An 18,922-nucleotide genomic window follows, 5' to 3' on the forward strand; every position below is an offset into this window, starting at 1 on the left:
CATGACAGTGTGGCAGTGTCACATATTTAGCCCTTTCACACAGAACGTCAGGTGGAGTCTTCGTACATTTTCATACAATGAGAAGACCTAACGTTGGTTATAGCTGGCGTGGATTTTTCAATGAAGATGACTGGACATCGGCTCTAGCTGGCATGGGGAATGCGAGTGACTGCTGAAGCAGCAATGGTGGAATGCATTCCAGCTGTGCCCGAGACCCAGCTTAGAGAGGCCTTAAGGCCACTCCTTAGCAATTGAGCCTGACCCTCCCACTCATTTATGATTCTCCTCACTGCAGAAATCCATAGTGAAGAACATTTTCATTGGTTTTTGGAAAAAAATAACATTTTGTTGTACACTCCAATTTTTTTAATGCTCTCATTTTTTTTGCCTAAGAAATTTTGACATTTTAGCGTTTCTAATAATGGACTACTGGATTTAAAGTCTTAGTACATACTTTGTGTTCACTAACTTTGTTATCATCAACCAGCTGGAAAGGGTTAACACTTGTTCCACAGGAACAAACACAAGGCAACTGGGAACTGTCTGGCATCTTACTGATGGGGCTATCAGATGGCATTGAGAGTGACCCAAGCTACCACCATGGGCCCATCATAACAACTGCCTGGACAGTTGCTAGTCCATCCATATGCCCAAGGGTGCCCATACCCCAATGCCGATGGCCCATTTCCCCCAAAAAGTACATGCATAACAACTTCCCACATTCTTGCATTGTATGCATTTTAAAATTCCCCAAATTTTTAATCTCCTTACCCCAAAATTTTTCTATGGTGCAACTTGTGACACACATCCCCGTCCATGTAACCCTGAACATTAACTTGGCATTGAGCATACCTCGCAATATACCTTGCTACATATTATGCAATATTATGTGTTTTATGAGAGGGTTCACTGTGGTTTTTTTGGTTAAATAAAACTGTTACACTTATCCTAAACTAAGGAGAATATTTACAACTTTGAGAAAATGAATACTATGTAACTTGAAATGTTTTAGAGAAATTAAATTTTCTGCACAAGAAATTCAACATTCTTCTCTGCATTGCTACAGCTGCCATACGTTAAACATATTCCATTCAATGGAGAGAATTTTAATATCATGCATTTATTAGCAAATGACAATTGCTAGAAGTCCATAAAGTTACAGTATAGCTCATATGAACTACACAGAAAAAGTTTTCACTCAAGTGCAACTGCTCATGCACTGGCATCACAAGGAAAAATTTTCACAACCTCAGTTATTCTTAGTAGAATTAGAGGTGACATTCCTTGAAAAATGCTATTATAAATGCTAACAGAGAACATTTATGAGATTGATCGAAGTACATTGGTCTAACTAAACACTGTCATCATCATAGCTCTTACCCTTTCCTAAGACAACAATGGGGCTAGCGTCATCATGAGTCGATTCGTGAGCATCATAGCCGTCTTGATCCATGGCTGCTGGACCATCCTCTTGTGCAGAGGCCACCATACGGTGACCCCGAGAGTTCCCAAAAGCCTGCAAAGGCCAAAAGTTCTGTGCTTTGTGTGACTTAAGTTCTTTAAAAAGGTGTGAACAAAACTGTATTTCTAATCATGAAAATACAGGACACACAATAAGAAAAAACACAAATATGACATGCATTAGAGTAATGAACGTGCATCATGCAAATAGATTCTTTCATATTTTACCCTAATAAAAAAAAATATATGTTCACAGATCAAAAGCGAACAAAGTTCTATCAAAAACACCGTAGGAAAAAGGCATCATTTGGCATTATAGAAGTACCAGAAATGTCAGTAACATGAACTACAAAAACATATGCACGCAAACATTTTCATGGCAGCAATAAAAAGTATCAATTGCAAAGCAGTAACTGACTTGAAATACCTATCTTTTATTGATCATTTTCAATTTTTGCTGGCAGTTAGTTTCACCAGTGGCCAACACCACATTCTCTTTAACCCCACATTTTCTGCTACACCAAGAGTTTCTGTAAAGTCTTATTAAGCCTATAAACTCCCAACTAGTAGGATTTGGTGTTGAGACAAATTGGTGTCAGCAAGATAATAAGTGTGTCCAACAGGTTGAAATATCAAGGGTGATCAGATTAATGCCAATTGCATATAATGGGAAAAATTCCCATTCAATGTCAAATATGTATACTATAGCTTTTTGGACATTACTGATACATATCATTAAATTATTCCGAGGGATTTACAAAAATATTTTTTCAAGGCCATGGAAATTTTTGTCAAAATTACTTCATATACTTTGCAGGCAATTTGACAATATGAACCTCAAATACTCTGAACCCAAATACTATGTAATCAACTCTCAAGCATATGCATGAAAAAAATAAGTATTAACAATCATTTCAAAAATAATATGCAATAGTAAATCTTGCTTAACGCACGAACAATAAACATAAAATCATTAAAACTGGACCTGTATACCAAATTTACTATGTTTTAGGCGCCCTGGACATACTCTAAAAGCAAACTACCAAATAATATCTTGCAGCATCATCATGCAGCTATAATTGGATGCAACAATGAAAATTCTATTTCTAAAACGACTGACCACAAACCTTAGAAAAGTCATTTCCTGTGCAATAGTTGGGTAGGAAAATATGCAATCGTGACAATTACCTTGCAAAAATAGAATAAAAATGATATTTAACATCAAATTCTAACATGCAGATCACTTTTAAAAAATCAGGCAAACCATTCTCTGAGTGCCAAAGCTCTTATTAAAAAATAGAATCTACATTTCCATATGATATTCCTAATACAGACCAATAAGTTGCCTCTATTATGATATCCAAGTAATACATCCTGAATCTAACTTACAAATTAATACTGTTATTTCCCATGGTAAAAATAAATCCATTCACCCAAAAATACTTATTCTTAAGAGTGCAGATACACCCCAAAACTGTCATTCCTTTGACTAAGATATAATTCATGATTATGTACTATTGTTCCAAGATGCAACTCCATATTTTGAATATGCCACATGCTTTCATGGAGACTAAGTAAGAACCATAATAGAGGAAAAAATTAGTAAAAGTAACCGAGTCTGGTGATTACCATATCTCATTTATTTTTTTGGCAGTTGCTACATTAAAAAAAGGAATTATTGTAATATATGTACTCATAGCTTTCTGAAAAATAACTTTACTTTTTGGCATATATGTACTCTACAAGAGTACTTAGTTCAAAAAGTCTGCACAGTGTGAAAGAGTATTTCTCCAAGCAAGCATTTTGTCAAGTTACCAGATTTAGAGTTGAATTCGCGGTTTCAACAGTAAGGGGAAATAAGAGAATGCTTCTTCATCTGCATTCTTTTGCAAAGATAGCATCAGAACTTTTGAGGCTTTGGCGACTATCAAGGCCGTAGCCAGAAAATATTTTCGGGGGAGTTTATGGAATAGTAGACAAACAGAAAATTATTTTTATAAGATAAATAAAATAGCGTATACGGTTAAGTATACATATTTATTATAAACCCTTAAAGCAAATTATAAAAATATTAGTATGAAATTGAATTTAGCCTTCTAGCTTTTCTTTGCAGGGACCAAATGAATTAACTCCTCGGTGTCGATGTCAATTCTGCGGTCCCTCAGGAGGCTCATAAGTCACTCACCTCTCCACTAATTCACAGCACTATTATTTTACACACTGCACTACAACTACATACACTGCACCTACAAATTCGCTTTGATAATTATTGACTTAAGTCGCATTGGACTACTAGATGTCCAAGCACCACTATATAATATCGTCGTGTGAGCACCAAGCGAGCATAAAGTATCTATTTAATTTTCTTTCATTTCGGGAGGGATCAATCCCCCTTGATCCCCCCCTGGCCAGTGGCGGTTTGCCCATAAGGACTCTCGGACGCCGCCCCTCCCAAATATTTGAAAAAGTAAAAAAAATAAGTATCCATTAATTTATAATTATACATCTGATTAATCAAAGCGTTTTTTCAGTCCCATGCATCGAAAGTGTTGGAAAAACACGAAAAGAAATAGCGCGAGAAGTTCGTATTTGTAGCCGTGGGGCGCTGGCCAGAACGTCCAAATCCATCCCCATGCAGTTATATGGAGAGTGGTAGTGGTGGGGGCCGCTGGTGCTATGACGCGTCTAACGTTGTGTCTTATGGAAGTCTTGGGACGTCGTCCGAAAATGCGCAGAGCGACGAGTGAGCTGACATCGCTGCGCAGGCCGGCGGGCGTATAATCTGGCGTCTACTTGGTGCTGCCACAGAAAAGGGGCGTACGGAATCAGAATGGTCACTGTACTGGGTGTAGTTAAACGATTTAAATTTTTAATTACTGGTAGATGTTGCTACAGTAAATAAATTTTCCCATTATGCTTGCGTTTTTTGGTGTTTGAATTCCGGAACACATAAAATCCAACCAGTTAAAGGCCGTATTGACGAAGGAAAACTATTCTCTAGTATTTGACACAGTTCTGTTATGATTACGAATTTCAAGAACCTTGGGGAAACTAATATTATAATATTTAGGCCTTAACAATGTATTCATATCTTCCCGATGATTAGAAATGCGGTACCTATTTTTCAGATAAATTTATCAAAAGACCTGCAGTATTAGGAAAAATCAGCTAACATTCCCCACTGATTTATAATTTAAGAAATAGTTGCGTGCGTGAAAGGGTGAAGGATTAAATATAATTTAAATCGTTAAGCGCGACTTTAAATAGAGTCATTCAATTAATGTCATGAAGTGCCGCGTACAATGCACCTTTTGTGTGTAGGTTCATCATTTTTCTAGCCGTCCTTGTTGTATTAGTTCATGTTCACCTAATTCCTCAGCGGCAGAGCGGTAGCTGTCTGACGGAAAATGCCCACTTGGGTCTGATTTATGTGGCCTCGAAGAGTTCATATCAGTGCGGAAATCCTTACAGCTCCCATCTGTGGCTCAGTCGAGTCGTCTTCTTTTACGATCTAGAACTTATTTTCTATTATATCATGGCAATGATTTCGAAGACACGGTTATTCCAAATGCGACCCGTTGGCGTCTCGTGTGTTTACCACATATGAATCTTAGACTCAAGGAGATGGTCCGTGACGTCCTTTGTTTGCTTGAATGCCTTTGCTGACCTTAAATTCGTCCCTCAGCTGAATCAGCATTAGTGGACCACGACTTCTAACTCCCTTGAGTCTTCCTTATAGTAACGGCAAGACTCTCGGAAAGAACGGAGTGAAATGAGTTCAGACATCATTTTTGAGGGGTTAACTGTGCTTAATTGCCGATTAAGAAGTTTCTTAGTGCTGTGTGTACATTCAAGAAGACAATTTTGAATTAATCAACAGTGCTCGTTTTTTTAAGGGAAATATAGGGAAAAATTGTCCCAATTCTGTGTCCAGGCACCTTGTTCTTTTTGTTCGTATTTTTCGTCGGCCTATTTTGTGTCGTCCCTTGTTTATTTATAGACTAGTGCCCTTGCCATGTGTTTAATCAGAAAGAAATTGTTGTCCAGCGCTGATTTCAACGAACGTGTAATTGATCACTTTGCTGGACAGAATGAAAGAAGGATGGACTTTTGCAATATAACGAAAGGCCTGTGAGTATTTCATATTTTGTTTAAAATGTGTGAGAAATGTTTAATTGTTGATTTTAAATCATACTTTATTCAAGAAGCAACGCGAACACCGCCATCAAAGTTTACATCTGCAATAGCAAAGCGCGCGCATTCTAGTAGTGTTTGTTGCCTAGTGGAAGTCAGTGACACTCTCCTCCCTCCTCAGGTGTTACAAGTGTCATTGCTACCTAAATCATTGCAAATGTTGAATAGATTTGACAAATAACGCATTATGATTGAAAAACGAACACCATAAGTGTATTGCGGGCATATCCGCACGAAGAATGTAGGCGCTAAAACCTAAAGTTACGTATTTTCGTTTGTATTTGCAAAATATCGCAGCAAATATATTTTTAGTCTTCAAGATCATTGATCAGTATCATCGAGAGTCCGGACTAAGCCGATCCGTATGACCGAGAGTCTACTGTATTTAGTATTTATTAATCATGCTTTATTAAGAAAACTAGGTATTTTTGTTGAAAAAAACGGAACGTATGGCATCACAGAATTTAATTCCTAGATTGCCGTAAAAACTTAATAAAATACACGAAATATTAAAAAATTATGACCCCCCGGTGGAGTGCGCCCCCCCTAGCATTTGACTCACGAGCCGCCACTGCCCCTGGCTACGTCCTTGGCAACTATATAACTGCCCAGAATACAATTCTATAACTTGAAATGAAAAAAAAAAACTTCATAAATTTTCCTTCCCAACATAAAATGGGGGAGTGCAGGGAAATGTGTCAATTAAGCAAGGTTTCCTTAGTACAGCAATTTTTCCCACAACTCCCACTTTGTCAAAGAAAAAAGATTTTTCTTAGTGTAGTTAAGCCGAGAGTAATTCAGCTATTGAAGTGTTTCCATTGGACCCCAGATCCCATGGGATACAATATAAGTCAGTTTTGATGAGCATGCCACCTAAGCAATATAGCTTTCCCTCCAATGCCATTTATTCTGCACGGAGGTGGCAATGTGCTAATGGAATAATATGGTGCATGCTGTTGTTAGCATTGTGTAGAATCACCAGCAACTATTTTTGCATACAAGAAATAAGGTTTTCTTTTTTTGATGACCTTGGAAGTCAAGACTACATGGAGAAGGCTATTCAACAGCTCATAAGGCTCTCTTATGTTGAGGTGGTATAAGAAATCAAGTTTGCAAGATTCTAAAAAACCTTAAATCATAGAAGCAATTCCATGGTTCAGATTTCTGCAAGCTGTTTTTGTTCAGCTGAATGGCTTCATGATTTTTTTTCCAAAACCTTTACTTTCAACAAGCAAACCGAGTTCAAACAGGTTTTCCACAATTTATTTGTACCAGATTATTTTTGGCATTGGTTTCATATTTAACTTCAAGAACTGGTGAAATCAAGAACCAATAAACAGAACTGACCCATCCCTATCGGCACATTACTTATATCACTTTGTAAAAAATGAATTCTTATATATCATTGGTCTTTACTGTCTCATTGGCTGAAGATCTTTTAAATCCAACTTCCCATTTGGTTGAGGAAAAATTCAATTTTTTTCCAAAAACTCCAGCTTGAATATGCATACTTCCCCAATGGCTTGCTTATCCAATCAAGGTTGCCGATTTTTATCCCAACAACATACTGATGTGATGCTTTCACATAAATTTGACCCCTACAATGGTAAGTACTAAGGATCGTGTGCATCTATGAAACATTCTAATTAAAAGCTGAGAAATTGTGTTCTCACAAATAATGAAAAAAAAAGGATTTGATTTTGAAAATACAAAAGCACATTCTGAACAGATAGGAAACACCTACCTTGCAAATAGAAAAATTTTTGTGATTCAAAAAGTTTCACAGCTATTACAAATTAAAAGAAAGGCATGCATATATCGATAAAGAAATGTATAAAGCACATACCAGGGTTTCTTTAAAATGGAGGATATCTAATAGAAGCAAACAGCAGCGCCTTGAATATTAAGAGGATGCACTACTCCCACTCGATTGGATGTTTTTTTGTGATGCATTAATTCACATATTGCCACGGGGAATAATTCTCCTGGACATTAATCAAACCATGGATATTTGGCTTTCTGTGTCACTACAAAGACCATTGCACCATACAGGCTCCTTGATTTTCATGGCAATGCTGATCCTAGGACCTTGTGATCCATCAAGGATGGAAAATTTTGCCTTCCAAGAAGCCATTAGCTGTGATGAACCACATCCCAATGCTAAAGCCATGCTTGCTGGTAATTGTGGAAGCCAGCAGAAAGCCAAAGGTCTGTCGTTTGATTCATAGTCCAGGGGAATCAATGTAAATTTCATGTAGCAAGTTTGAAATATTTCATATCATATTACATAATTGCTAAAAGTTTTGATATCATCTTAACATTTTACATGTGTACAGATGTCAGTTCTACTCTGTAACTTGAGTCTGAAAATTTAACCTCAGAATTTTCCAGGCGGTAAAATTTTTATATTAGAGATATAGATAACTATTGTCAAAGGTTTATCTATATTTCACAAAAATCAAGGTCAAAAGGTAAGTTTTAAACAAGTAACACATGAGAAAAGAGACAAATTATGACTGGCCAACCAGAAGGGTATTATACATCCTCTTCAATAAGGTAGAAGCAAAAGGCAGAATGATTTAAAATGGAAAAGAGGAGTCAGCAATGAATTAATTCTAAAAATAATTCTGCACACAGAGGCAAAGGTGCTTGCTAACTAGCTATGTGGACACAATGCAGCGGAACTAGTGGAAAACCTAAAAGATGCTTTGCATTTTCGATTCTTCCTGAACCCCCCTCACCTGCAAATTAGCAAGTAGCCTCTGCAAGTGGGGCATGGGGCGGGAACTTCCCGAACTGGTCGTGGGGTTAGAGTTGAGATCCCCAACTGTTCCGTCAAAGGACAAACGAGGGGGTGCAAGGGTGACTGGGCTTGCTCCAATCGTGGGTGAGAAGGGGGAGGGCACTAGGTTACCCTGCAGGAGCAAGAGGTTGCAACAATGAAAGACAGCTCTGGCTTCAAAACTGCCACGTTTCTATGCATGTGGATAAAGGATAGCACATGGAAATCAAGCCCTCAGTATTAAGAAAGGAATTACTGAAAGGGTAAAAAATACACAGGAAACAAGAATAGCTTAGAAAACATGTTACTGAATGATGCTAGCTGTAAAAGGAAGTGGAGCATGAAGGAAAGATTAGTAAACACATGGGAGAATTCATGAATGAAGGATTTAATATTTATTAAACAGATACTCATGTATTACTGCATGTAGTTATTAATATGTTTGACTAATTTAAGTATACAGGGACTAACCACGGTGATAACTTTATGGAGTCATTCACAATGCATTGTATAAAAAATCCACAGAAGAAAAATCATTTGCATCGACTGGGATTCAAACCCGGATCCCCCAGTTTACGGTCGAGTGATTACGCCAGTTAAGCTAGCGCATCATTCTCCTCTGTGGAAATTTGAGGACTACACCGGATAAGGTGGTATAGACTGCTGAGTGAAAGAGATAGCTCATAATTCCATTGTCAAAGCCCTGTTCTGTAGAGGCTTGATTCAATCAGCACCTTTGATTGCGTTTTACATTGTTTTCAAAAATGTCCGCAGCACTGTGCTAAGCACAGGGTGATCAAAGAGTGTGCAATACAGCATTCACACTCACAAAGAATAGCACTGAAAAGTTATGAATTCTATGCATGATATAATGTCAAATATAAATTTCAGTTAACACATTCAGCACAGAGTACGTCAATTGATGTGGTCCCGTCCAAGCCAAGATACAGAGCACATCAATGGACGTGTTGTGCCAGTTGGGCCGGGAGCCCTTTCTCCGCCTCCGTACGTGACTAATATCCACTTCCAAGTCTTTGGATTGCATGCATGGCCTTCAGCAAGCTTCCTTCTTTCGACCCGTTTGTGCCATTTGTAAATAGCAACATTTGAACAGAAGTTATGGTGCAAAAACCTTTCCCTATTATTCTTTCTTATTTCACCGGCCGATTCTGATGAACTTCATGAAAATCAGGCTCACATTGAATGTGTTAACAATCCAAAATATAGATCATTACCCCGTGACATTTTGATTGCTCTACTGTCAGTGTCTAAAGTGGAGATTAGTGAACCGATATAACCCTTTTGTGCCAAACTTTGACTATAATGGACAAGCATTTCCATATGTAAAAGACCTCAGCAGTGGCAGGTGTGAATTTTTCAATGAAAATTAATGAACGTCGGCTATAGCCAATGCGGGAGAAGGGAAGTGACTTCTGAGGTGGCAATTTTCGGAGGTATTCAGGCTCCTCCGGAGACCCAGCTTAATGAGACTTTGGTGCCACTCTTCCGCATTGCGCGCTACACTGCAATACATTTATGATCCTCCTCACAGCAGGAATCCAGGAATGACAATCAATTTTGCAGGGAAAAATTTGTTGCATACTCCAATTTTTTATATTTTAAAATAAATTATTTGCGTTGTCCTGTGCGTTAGCAGTTTTAAAACTAGATTTCTGTTTAATTATTAACAGACTTCTGAAGCTAAAAGTATTATTGCCTTGTAATTACTAACTTTGTTTTTATCAACACCAGAAATTCGTTTTAATTCTACAATACTTAAAAAAATGTTGCTTATTCATATAAAAGTGTACGTTATTCAAAGTCATAGATGACAATTATGATAAAAAACACTGCTAATGCCATAAGTTGACCATGGACATGTTTTAAGAAAATGTTTGAGGGTCTAATCCAGTGGCTGGGCTAATGCCCATTGAGTTGGGTCCCAAATTGGAGAGACAAGAATCCCTGGGCAATTCGTGCCCAAGAAAAAAGAGCTCACGAAAGGATGATTTAAAATATACTCATTCTACTCACAGTAAAGAAAGCATTTTTTCTTTCTTTAGCACTGGCAGGAAAGGGTTAAATGCTCTGTTGCAATTTTTGGGCACTCTCTCCCAAAAACCTTGTACCTTTGAAAATGCTGTGAGCAACAAAACCAGTTGGGCAATGAAAATTGAGGGGGATATTACCAATTTCTTATTCCTCTCCTTGTTTTAGCCTAATTCTCTAGGGCCAAATACAGGTAGGAAGAAAAAGCTTAGAGCTGTTACACTTATAAACTAAGATTTAAGTTTTCTTCTCATACTTCAACTACAATGGTCATCATAACATGGGTGAAACTATGTCAACCAGATTTTAAGACAGTGACAGCCTATTTTTTAAACTTCTTTGAAGAATAATGCTACGCAAAAAATATTAATAAACAAGCATGTCATTGAATTTCAGTATTTTCAAGGATAATAAATAATTAAATATGCATGTACTAATTATAACAGCTAAATTATACGTATCCTTGTTATCTGAAAAACATAAGTAATGGCAATGGGTATGACTTGTTTGAAATATTTTGTTTGCGGGGCACTTGAAAAATATTTTTCATCGGCTTCTTCACATTTAATTTTACCATGGATATTTCTAACACTGTTACCCAGTAATGAAATAATAGCTGGCAAAATATTTGTACTCATGTATATGTGGAAGCAGCAAAGCAAAAATTATTTCCAAACATACCGAAAGAGAGATAAAATAGTTATCCAAATTTGCTAAATGTTTTCACCATTGCTTAAATAAAACCATATATGTTGTTCAAAAGTTTGGCATATCACCTGCAACAAAATTTGTTTGCAAAACAAAGCTGTTTTTCATCAGATACCAGATCGGGAAAATACCATCATACGATCACTACTGATTATTTTCTTATCACTTATCAGAACTTTGAAATACATTATCATCATTTATATTTTTAGGAATTGGTTCTTAAGTGGCTAATAAGCTACTAATTTGAATTTCTAAACTTTAGTATTCATTATCCAGATGCCCAATGATAAATTTAAAGCCAATTCCCAGCTACAATCAGATCTGAAAATGGCCACATCAGACCTGGAATTTGGAAATGAAATTTGTGAACTCTAACTAGTGAATACAAGAACTAACAGGATACTTAGCCCAACAGCATGATATTCATAGAATTGTGGTGCAATTTTCATGCCCATAAAAAACAAATATTTATCCTAAAATTTTCCACAGAGAACGGCCCTAATATGGTTCTAAAATGTTTCATATTCCATATCAATTAATGTCTGGTTCCAAACTACTTCTGATAAAATAATATGTTCCCTTACACCCAACTTCTGATAATAAATTTAGTTTTGATTGGGCATAAGTATCTAATGTAAGACAAGGAATGTCATCAAAAATTTATCAATTCAATAGATAATTTCACCTAAATTTAATATAAATTTCAGTTACTTTTCTAGAGTATGGATTGATTCCATGTGGCATTTGGATTGCTCTACTGTCAGTGTCACAAGTGGTGACCTTAGTGAAACAATTTAAATGCCTAGATGGTGACAACAAATTTTCTAGCCAACTGAAGAATGTATAAACTATAGATAGCACACTCACTCAGTTCTTAAGTCTAAATGAATGAACGGTACTTATTATATTTTGAAAAAATTAATAATTATTTTCTAATTGTGAAAATATGATCATGAAAGAAGAGAGTAAAGTCACCACTTATATTAATACCCATTTTATATATTTTAAGGTCATTTCAAGTCATCATTACCTGCTCTCCATCCAGAAGAGAAGGTTTCATTGTGGCTGGCCTCGATCCACTCGATGACTTGCCCCGATTCTTCTGTTCATTGCCCGCTTTGTTCATCAGAGGGACCGGGGTTGCCTCCCCAGCTCTCAATTCGTGACTGTGATCTTCCAGTGTATTAATGGACTTTGGTGCAGCCGGTTGCATGGGATAGTGCTGTTGGCGGTTTCCATTGGATGCATCACCAGGGCGAAGCATTTCAGCGCCTAGGGAAACATGATGAAAATGAAAAGAGATGCTTTTGTTCAGCAGATAAAGATAGCATGAGCAGAATTGGTTATCTATTTCAGAGACAGATTAAGGTCATTGCTGTAGGGGTTCATCACTTTCTGTGGCATCTTGGTGGCAGCCAATATCTCACAGTAAATAGCATCTGACGTCTGGCATGCTATGTACATATAAATATTTTTTTAAGCTGGTAAAATAAAAACTTTAATTTAAAAATTTTCAATTTTTCCAAGGGGGTGACAGCCAGTTTACTTAACCATATTTAGGGTTACTAATTAAATAGGTACTAAGGAGAGTTTATTCCTACTATTATTCTAAATTGTGTATGGAAGTGACTTTGCCTTGATTTCTGTATAAAGAGGTTGATGAAATCCAATTAGCCAAGGCTTTACTGTAATCTGTAATAGTTTTGAGAACTTACCATGAGCCCTGGCATAGCTTTCACCATTGGAGTCATCAATGGTAGCATAGCTGATTCGCTCAACAGTGTTGGTTTGTTGAGGAATCATTCTGTCAGCATTTCTTTCTATTTCTTCAGAGGTAGGAAAATGGCCAGGACTGGGTTTCACAGATAGAGAAAGGTCAGCCGAGGATCTTCCAGCTGCAAAATATTGTCAATGCATAATTACATGTAGTAATTTACCACAAACTTAGATTCTATTATGTACATAAAAAGAGGGAGTCCTCAACTTTCAAACACACTTTCATAAGAGGCCTGTTATGAAAGGAGTGGACTCACGTCATTAAATAAAACTTTGAAGGGCGTACCCAGGATCAAAACTAGGGGGGGTGCAAGCTGTGGTCGTTCGAGTTGTAACACAGAAAATGTTATGAAACCAAAATTTCAAGAAAATTATGACAGCGCTTTATTAGCTTTTAAAATTATTTGCTCGGTAAAATATTTTATTTTAATTTCACGATTTATCCTTGTATCAATTTTCTTTGATTTAAAGAAAATTTGTTCAAATATACCATTTTGCTTGTGAAGAGGAGGGGGGGGGGGGGCAGCTGCCCCCTTCTGCTCCAACTGGGTACGCCCATGTGTGCTATGTGTGTTTTGAAATCACTTGAGTTGTTCCCACTCAAAGAACTCTCCTTCCCAATACACCGCATTATCTTGTTGAGACAGTCTTGGCAAACTCCATTTACAGAGTTCTTCAGCTCCTAAATTTCATTTGCCTCAATGTAAGGAATTGTTTCCAAACTTGTTCTTTACAAGGGTATTTTATGTTTTTAGATCAGGAAAAAGTTAAAAGGAGCACGTTCAAGTGACTTGGGAGGTGAGGAAGAGCAGCGATTTAGTGCTTGACCAAAAACTCACGAGTGGGATGGCTAAACGGGCTAGAATGTTTGCATAATAGAAAAATCCACTGCCTCTCCTTCACATTTTGCTTTTCTGAAGATAACATTCCTCAGATGCTTCAGAACTTCAAATGTAGTACATCAGTGGAGCTTTGGAGAGGTAATCATGGCAGACAACACCGTTGGCTTAAAAGCAAGAAGTCCAGGAATTTTTTATGATCTCATACATGGTGTGTTCTATAAGAAATGCAACCAAATTTTTCCTGACGCGATGGTATGCCAGAGCGTGCTCTAACCTGCTGGGAGGGAGGTGTAAGATTCAAAATGCACCTGGTCTCATTCGGCTGCGAGGGGCCGGAGAGTCAGGACATGCTTTCCCGTGAACCCCATTTTGAGTTTATGGTTGTGTCTTCCTTTGATAAAAAATTTATGATATGATTTGATAAGAAATTTTGTACATAGAATACATACACAAGAAAGTTCTTTGTAAGACCATTTTGAAATTTTTGCAAGTGTCAAGGACGTGCATTATGGGCTATTATCAGCAATTATGGGCTATCTACACAGGTTATTAAGTACGAATGTTGGAAAGAATTTGGGGTTTTTAACCATCCGTTGGGCTCAATGGATCTGACAGGCACAGCACGAGTGTTTTTTGATTTCTCCACGCTACAAAGTGGCATAGATCCTTGATGCTTATAGTAGCTTTTTGTTTTGACACATTCTATGCAACCTTTCACTTTTCGCATTTATGCCGACTGATCAGAGGCAGATTATACAGCATAATTAAGCAAAATAATGGCACAATAAAGCAATATAAAAGCATTATCACATGAATAAGATAATAAAATAAAAAAGCAGTGATCTTATGTAATTGACATTATAAAACACATGACTTATAATGATACTTAATAGCCTAAAGAGTACGTTAAATAGCATCGGTCCTGGGTCGTATGATGATATCTAAAGGGGTATATGCATAGCATGAAGGCCATCATACAAGTGTTTGAGCATGCTAATAATGGTGGCTTTAACTAGAAAGGTGTACTACTGAGCCATGCTAAAAGTTAATAATGTTTTTTTCACATCTGTGCCTGTCAGGAACATTGCGCCTGAGGAAAGGTTAAGCCTTTGAGAGTGTAACATTAAATTATCATGGAATGTAATTCCTTGGACTTCACACTTGTGTTCAGGAAAGCCTCGTGTATGAAAGATGATGATTATCTATATGAATGGTTATTGAAATGACCTTGAATTTTACCTACCCACGCATGTGTAGACTCCACTGTCCCTGTACACAACATCTTGGATTCTCAGGGCTCCTTTTTTAGATATCCTGTACTTCTTGGAAGAATTGAGGAACTTATGGTCTTTGGCCCATAAAATTTTGGTTCTATGAGGAAAGAATAAAATAACAAGTTAATCAGATATATTTATACCAACGAGATTACAAATTTGAGAGGAAATAGTCACACAAATACAACAAGGGATAACATATGCATAGTATAATTTGATTCCATAGGAACTATAATATGTAGAGGTGAATTTGGCACTGCAGAATTAGATATGAGATACATATACTCAGTAGTGAGCAAATTCATGGAAACCAAGTTAACTCTTTTCATAACTTCTCCTATGTGCCAGATGGGCTGACTTGAATTAAGAGATAGTGAACACAAATGAAAAAACGACTTCGTTTTCTTCCACTAATTTATTTTGACGGTACGACATGTTTCGACCTTGAGCGGTGGCATGTCGTACCGTCAAAATAAATTAGTGGAAGAAAACGAAGTCGTTTTTTCACTTGTGAACTTCAACTTCCACAAAGTTGAGACTGACACCATTGAACATATTAAGAGATAGTGAAGATAAGACAGGCTTTAGGACCGGCTTCATTATGCCTGGTTAGAGTCAATCTTAGCATGATCCAGCAGTAATCTCAATTTGAGAATGATCATAAACTAAAGAAAAACAAAGTTATTTAGAACAAGGTCAATTGAATTTGCAGCCACAAATGAAATAATCTATTCACCTTGTCTATTTCACTAAGCAAAATTGAACAAAACATAGCAACATCAGTCATTAGTAAATTAAGACAAAATATGTGAAAAAATATTAGAGCATAAAAAACTCACCTATTGAATCTCTTCACAGGGCATTTAATTTTTATTTGAGTACCCCAAAACACTATAGCAGATCCTCCAATCTTCAGAGTAACTTTCTTCTTGGGACTCTGTTGAACATAGGTCTGATTTGTTACTGCTATGTGAGGTCTTTCCATTTCTTGACATGGCTTTGTATTACAAGGTTTCTTTTCAGGAGGTTTCCCAGATGTACACATGTTATCAGGCCTAATAACAACATGACTCTGGGCCATCACTTGCTTACATTCTGCTTTTCTTGTCTTATATCCAACACCACAGCTTTTGGAGCACTGAAAATAGAGACAATAATAAATATCAGAACAAACAAGTTGAAGCTTTACAACGATGCTGTGACAGAGGCCTGGAAAAAAACGATATGAGCTGGACCCCATCCTATATAAATTTGACCATAATGCCCTCACTTAAATAGCTTAGCACTAGAATATACATGAGGACAATATTGTTCTATTGTTATCATCAGCATCATGTGAGCATGAGAATATGCATACAGATCATGTGCTATTGTACTATGTAACAATGAGAGGAATTAAGTATTTTTATCATATGTATGTACAACTTTAAAATGACTTGTCCAGGGTTCCCACTCAAAGTAAATAATAAAATTCACGGTTTTTTCCAGGTTTTCACGGTCTAAATGTCGTCAAATTCACGGTTTGTTGAGAAGCCATTTTAGGCAGAAATATTGCACATGTGACAACCACCGGTCGCACATTCACTTAAATAAAATTTTACAAACGCAACAGAAGCTGTGAAAGCAAACACGGCAATCAAAAGTGCTGTCTCTCCTGACGTCACATATCGTTTGCAAAATTTCAGCTCCGGCTAAATGTTGTGAGTGGGAAAATGGAGGGACCAGGTCGCCAGGGAAGTTGAGAAGAGTCTGAATTTTCGCAAGTGTTAATGAACACTTTGGTTACCAGTCTTATGGCTTTGGTACAGGCTTGGGGTCAATGTGTCGTCATGGCACACGGACCGATAATTACGCCTCGAATATAAGTGTGCAGTGTCTGCGTGTCACCTTGAAACATGACCGACGTTTTTCTTTTGTTCCGTCAATCGTAGTTATAAAATCAATTTTGAGAGATTTTTAAGGTTTTATGACGAAATTCACGGCTATTTCCAGGTTTTTTCACGGCACACAAAATTCACGGCTTGTTCACGGTTTTAAGGTTTTCACGGTTGAGTGGGAACCCTGTTGTCCTATACTTGTAACTATACTAGTCACAGGACCAATAAAATTATTACTATTATTACAGTACAATCCCGATTATCTGGGCTAATGATGGGGTGAGATGGCAAAAATAACCGGAAAACACGGATAACCCAAACTTTCACTTAAATGCCTTGCAATGTTCATAATTTACCTAAGAGTTACCTCATTTAGAGTGCTTCCCGGGCTCAATGTGAGCCATTGCGATCCATGGGTGAGCCATTGCATCACCAATCTGCGATCTTTTTAGCGGCAATAACAAGGTTGTACTCATATTATTAATGCTCTATGTAAGACCTGGTTTTGAAAACCACGCATCAGCGGCTGTGTGATCACGGATACAGAAAAGTGGTTTGCACGAATGCTTCAAAACCACTGCGCAAAGTTGGAACCAACACTTTCAGGCACCACACCACGTAGCTGCGTCTCGCACAAGTGGCCCAGGTTGCAACTGCTGCGGGATGTGTATCCGTGATGACTGAGAGCGATCGCGCACTGCGAGGCTTGGAGAGCAGGAACCCGGGGCACCCGTGAATGCAGCTAGTGCCGTTCCCCTTTACGAAGGGGATTCTAAAGGTAATAACAAGCCCGGTGTTTCTTAGCATTCAAATGTGGTGATTCCGGTGATTTTGCGTCCGATTTTATTTTTTATAAAGTTCACGGAAAATATTGAGCAAGTGTGAAAATCATGCACCGATAATCTGCAACACGGTTAAACCACAGCCAGGTAATTGGGAGTCTGCTGTATATGCTGTACAGTGGAACCTCGTTAAAGCGAGTACGGGCTATAGCGACACCCCCGCTATTACAAGAGATAGCCGATGCACCGCCAATTGACCCTATAATAAGCGTGTTAAAAATTTCGTTTTTACGAGACCCTTTCGGTGTTGGCTTTCGCCATAGCGAGGGTTTCACCGCCGGAAGACTTTCATGAAGACTCCTTAACCTCTGTAATTGCTAGCGATCTGTTAGAAATGAAGTTAATGGAGTGCTCAGTCTCAAATTTATGTGGTAATCTGTCATTCGATAAATATAATGATGACGAAACAATGCTTTGCATGATTTTTATTCAGTGCGGCGCTTATAAATTGTTTGAATAGTTAGTCGTTATTTGAGTAAGGAAATTTAGTGATGCAAAAAAACATCGCCTTTCGTCTGGATTTATGCTTACGTTTATCGGATAGATGTTTATCTGTCGCCGCACCACTCCTGTTCCTGTATATCTGTTCGCAACAGGTATATTGGCTATTATTTGCTCCACCTCTGGTAAAGCGACAATTCGCTATAGCGAGTGTTTATTAGTGCACCGTGGGGTGTCGTTATATCAAGGTTTCACTGTATATTAAAATTGACTCTTTCCTTATAAAGACAGATGGGATGAGTACACCTACCTTGGTCCACTCGGTCAGATGCCATCGCACAGGGCAGTCAAGAACATTGCAGTACTGTCTGTCTGGAGGAGGAGGCTGAGGGCACATACTATTTGGCACGACAACTGTGTTCCCACCTCCTCTTGTCACTTCATGTATGCAGTTCACATCACGCGTTTGGATGCCAAGACCACAGGATTTGCTGCACTGCTGAAAATCTGAATAATTCCACCGAGGGGGACACGGGTGGTCGTTGCAGGTTCTCGTGATTCCCTCCGGTCGAGTTCCCAGGCTACACAGGTATGGACTGACTACTTTCTGGTCATAGTCTCTCACACAGTTGATAATTGAGTCCTGGACGCCTGAAAACAAACATCATCTGAAGCA

General features: G+C 37.8%; 1 protein-coding gene across 11 annotated transcripts in view; it reads right to left on the bottom strand.

The window, feature by feature from the left end:
• The window catches only part of LOC124165409 (protein madd-4), a 1,214,641-nt gene that overhangs the window by 17,855 nt on the left and 1,177,864 nt on the right, over window positions 1–18,922 (bottom strand). For 8 of the 11 annotated variants that reach the window (XM_046542805.1, XM_046542812.1, XM_046542809.1 and 5 more), the window contains 7 exons: window positions 18,557–18,897; window positions 15,926–16,224; window positions 15,056–15,183; window positions 12,910–13,089; window positions 12,225–12,466; window positions 8,397–8,570; window positions 1,381–1,534 (listed from right to left, as the gene is read on the bottom strand). In XM_046542805.1, coding sequence (XP_046398761.1) covers window positions 1,381–1,534; window positions 8,397–8,570; window positions 12,225–12,466; window positions 12,910–13,089; window positions 15,056–15,183; window positions 15,926–16,224; window positions 18,557–18,897 — 1,518 coding nt within the window. The remainder of the gene's footprint in view (window positions 1–1,380; window positions 1,535–8,396; window positions 8,571–12,224; window positions 12,467–12,909; window positions 13,090–15,055; window positions 15,184–15,925; window positions 16,225–18,556; window positions 18,898–18,922) is intronic. The other 3 variants (XM_046542804.1, XM_046542808.1, XM_046542807.1) reach the window with 3 other exon arrangements.

Source organism: Ischnura elegans, chromosome 9 (genome assembly GCF_921293095.1).
Source record: "Ischnura elegans chromosome 9, ioIscEleg1.1, whole genome shotgun sequence".
NCBI classification, from domain to species: domain Eukaryota; kingdom Metazoa; phylum Arthropoda; class Insecta; order Odonata; family Coenagrionidae; genus Ischnura; species Ischnura elegans.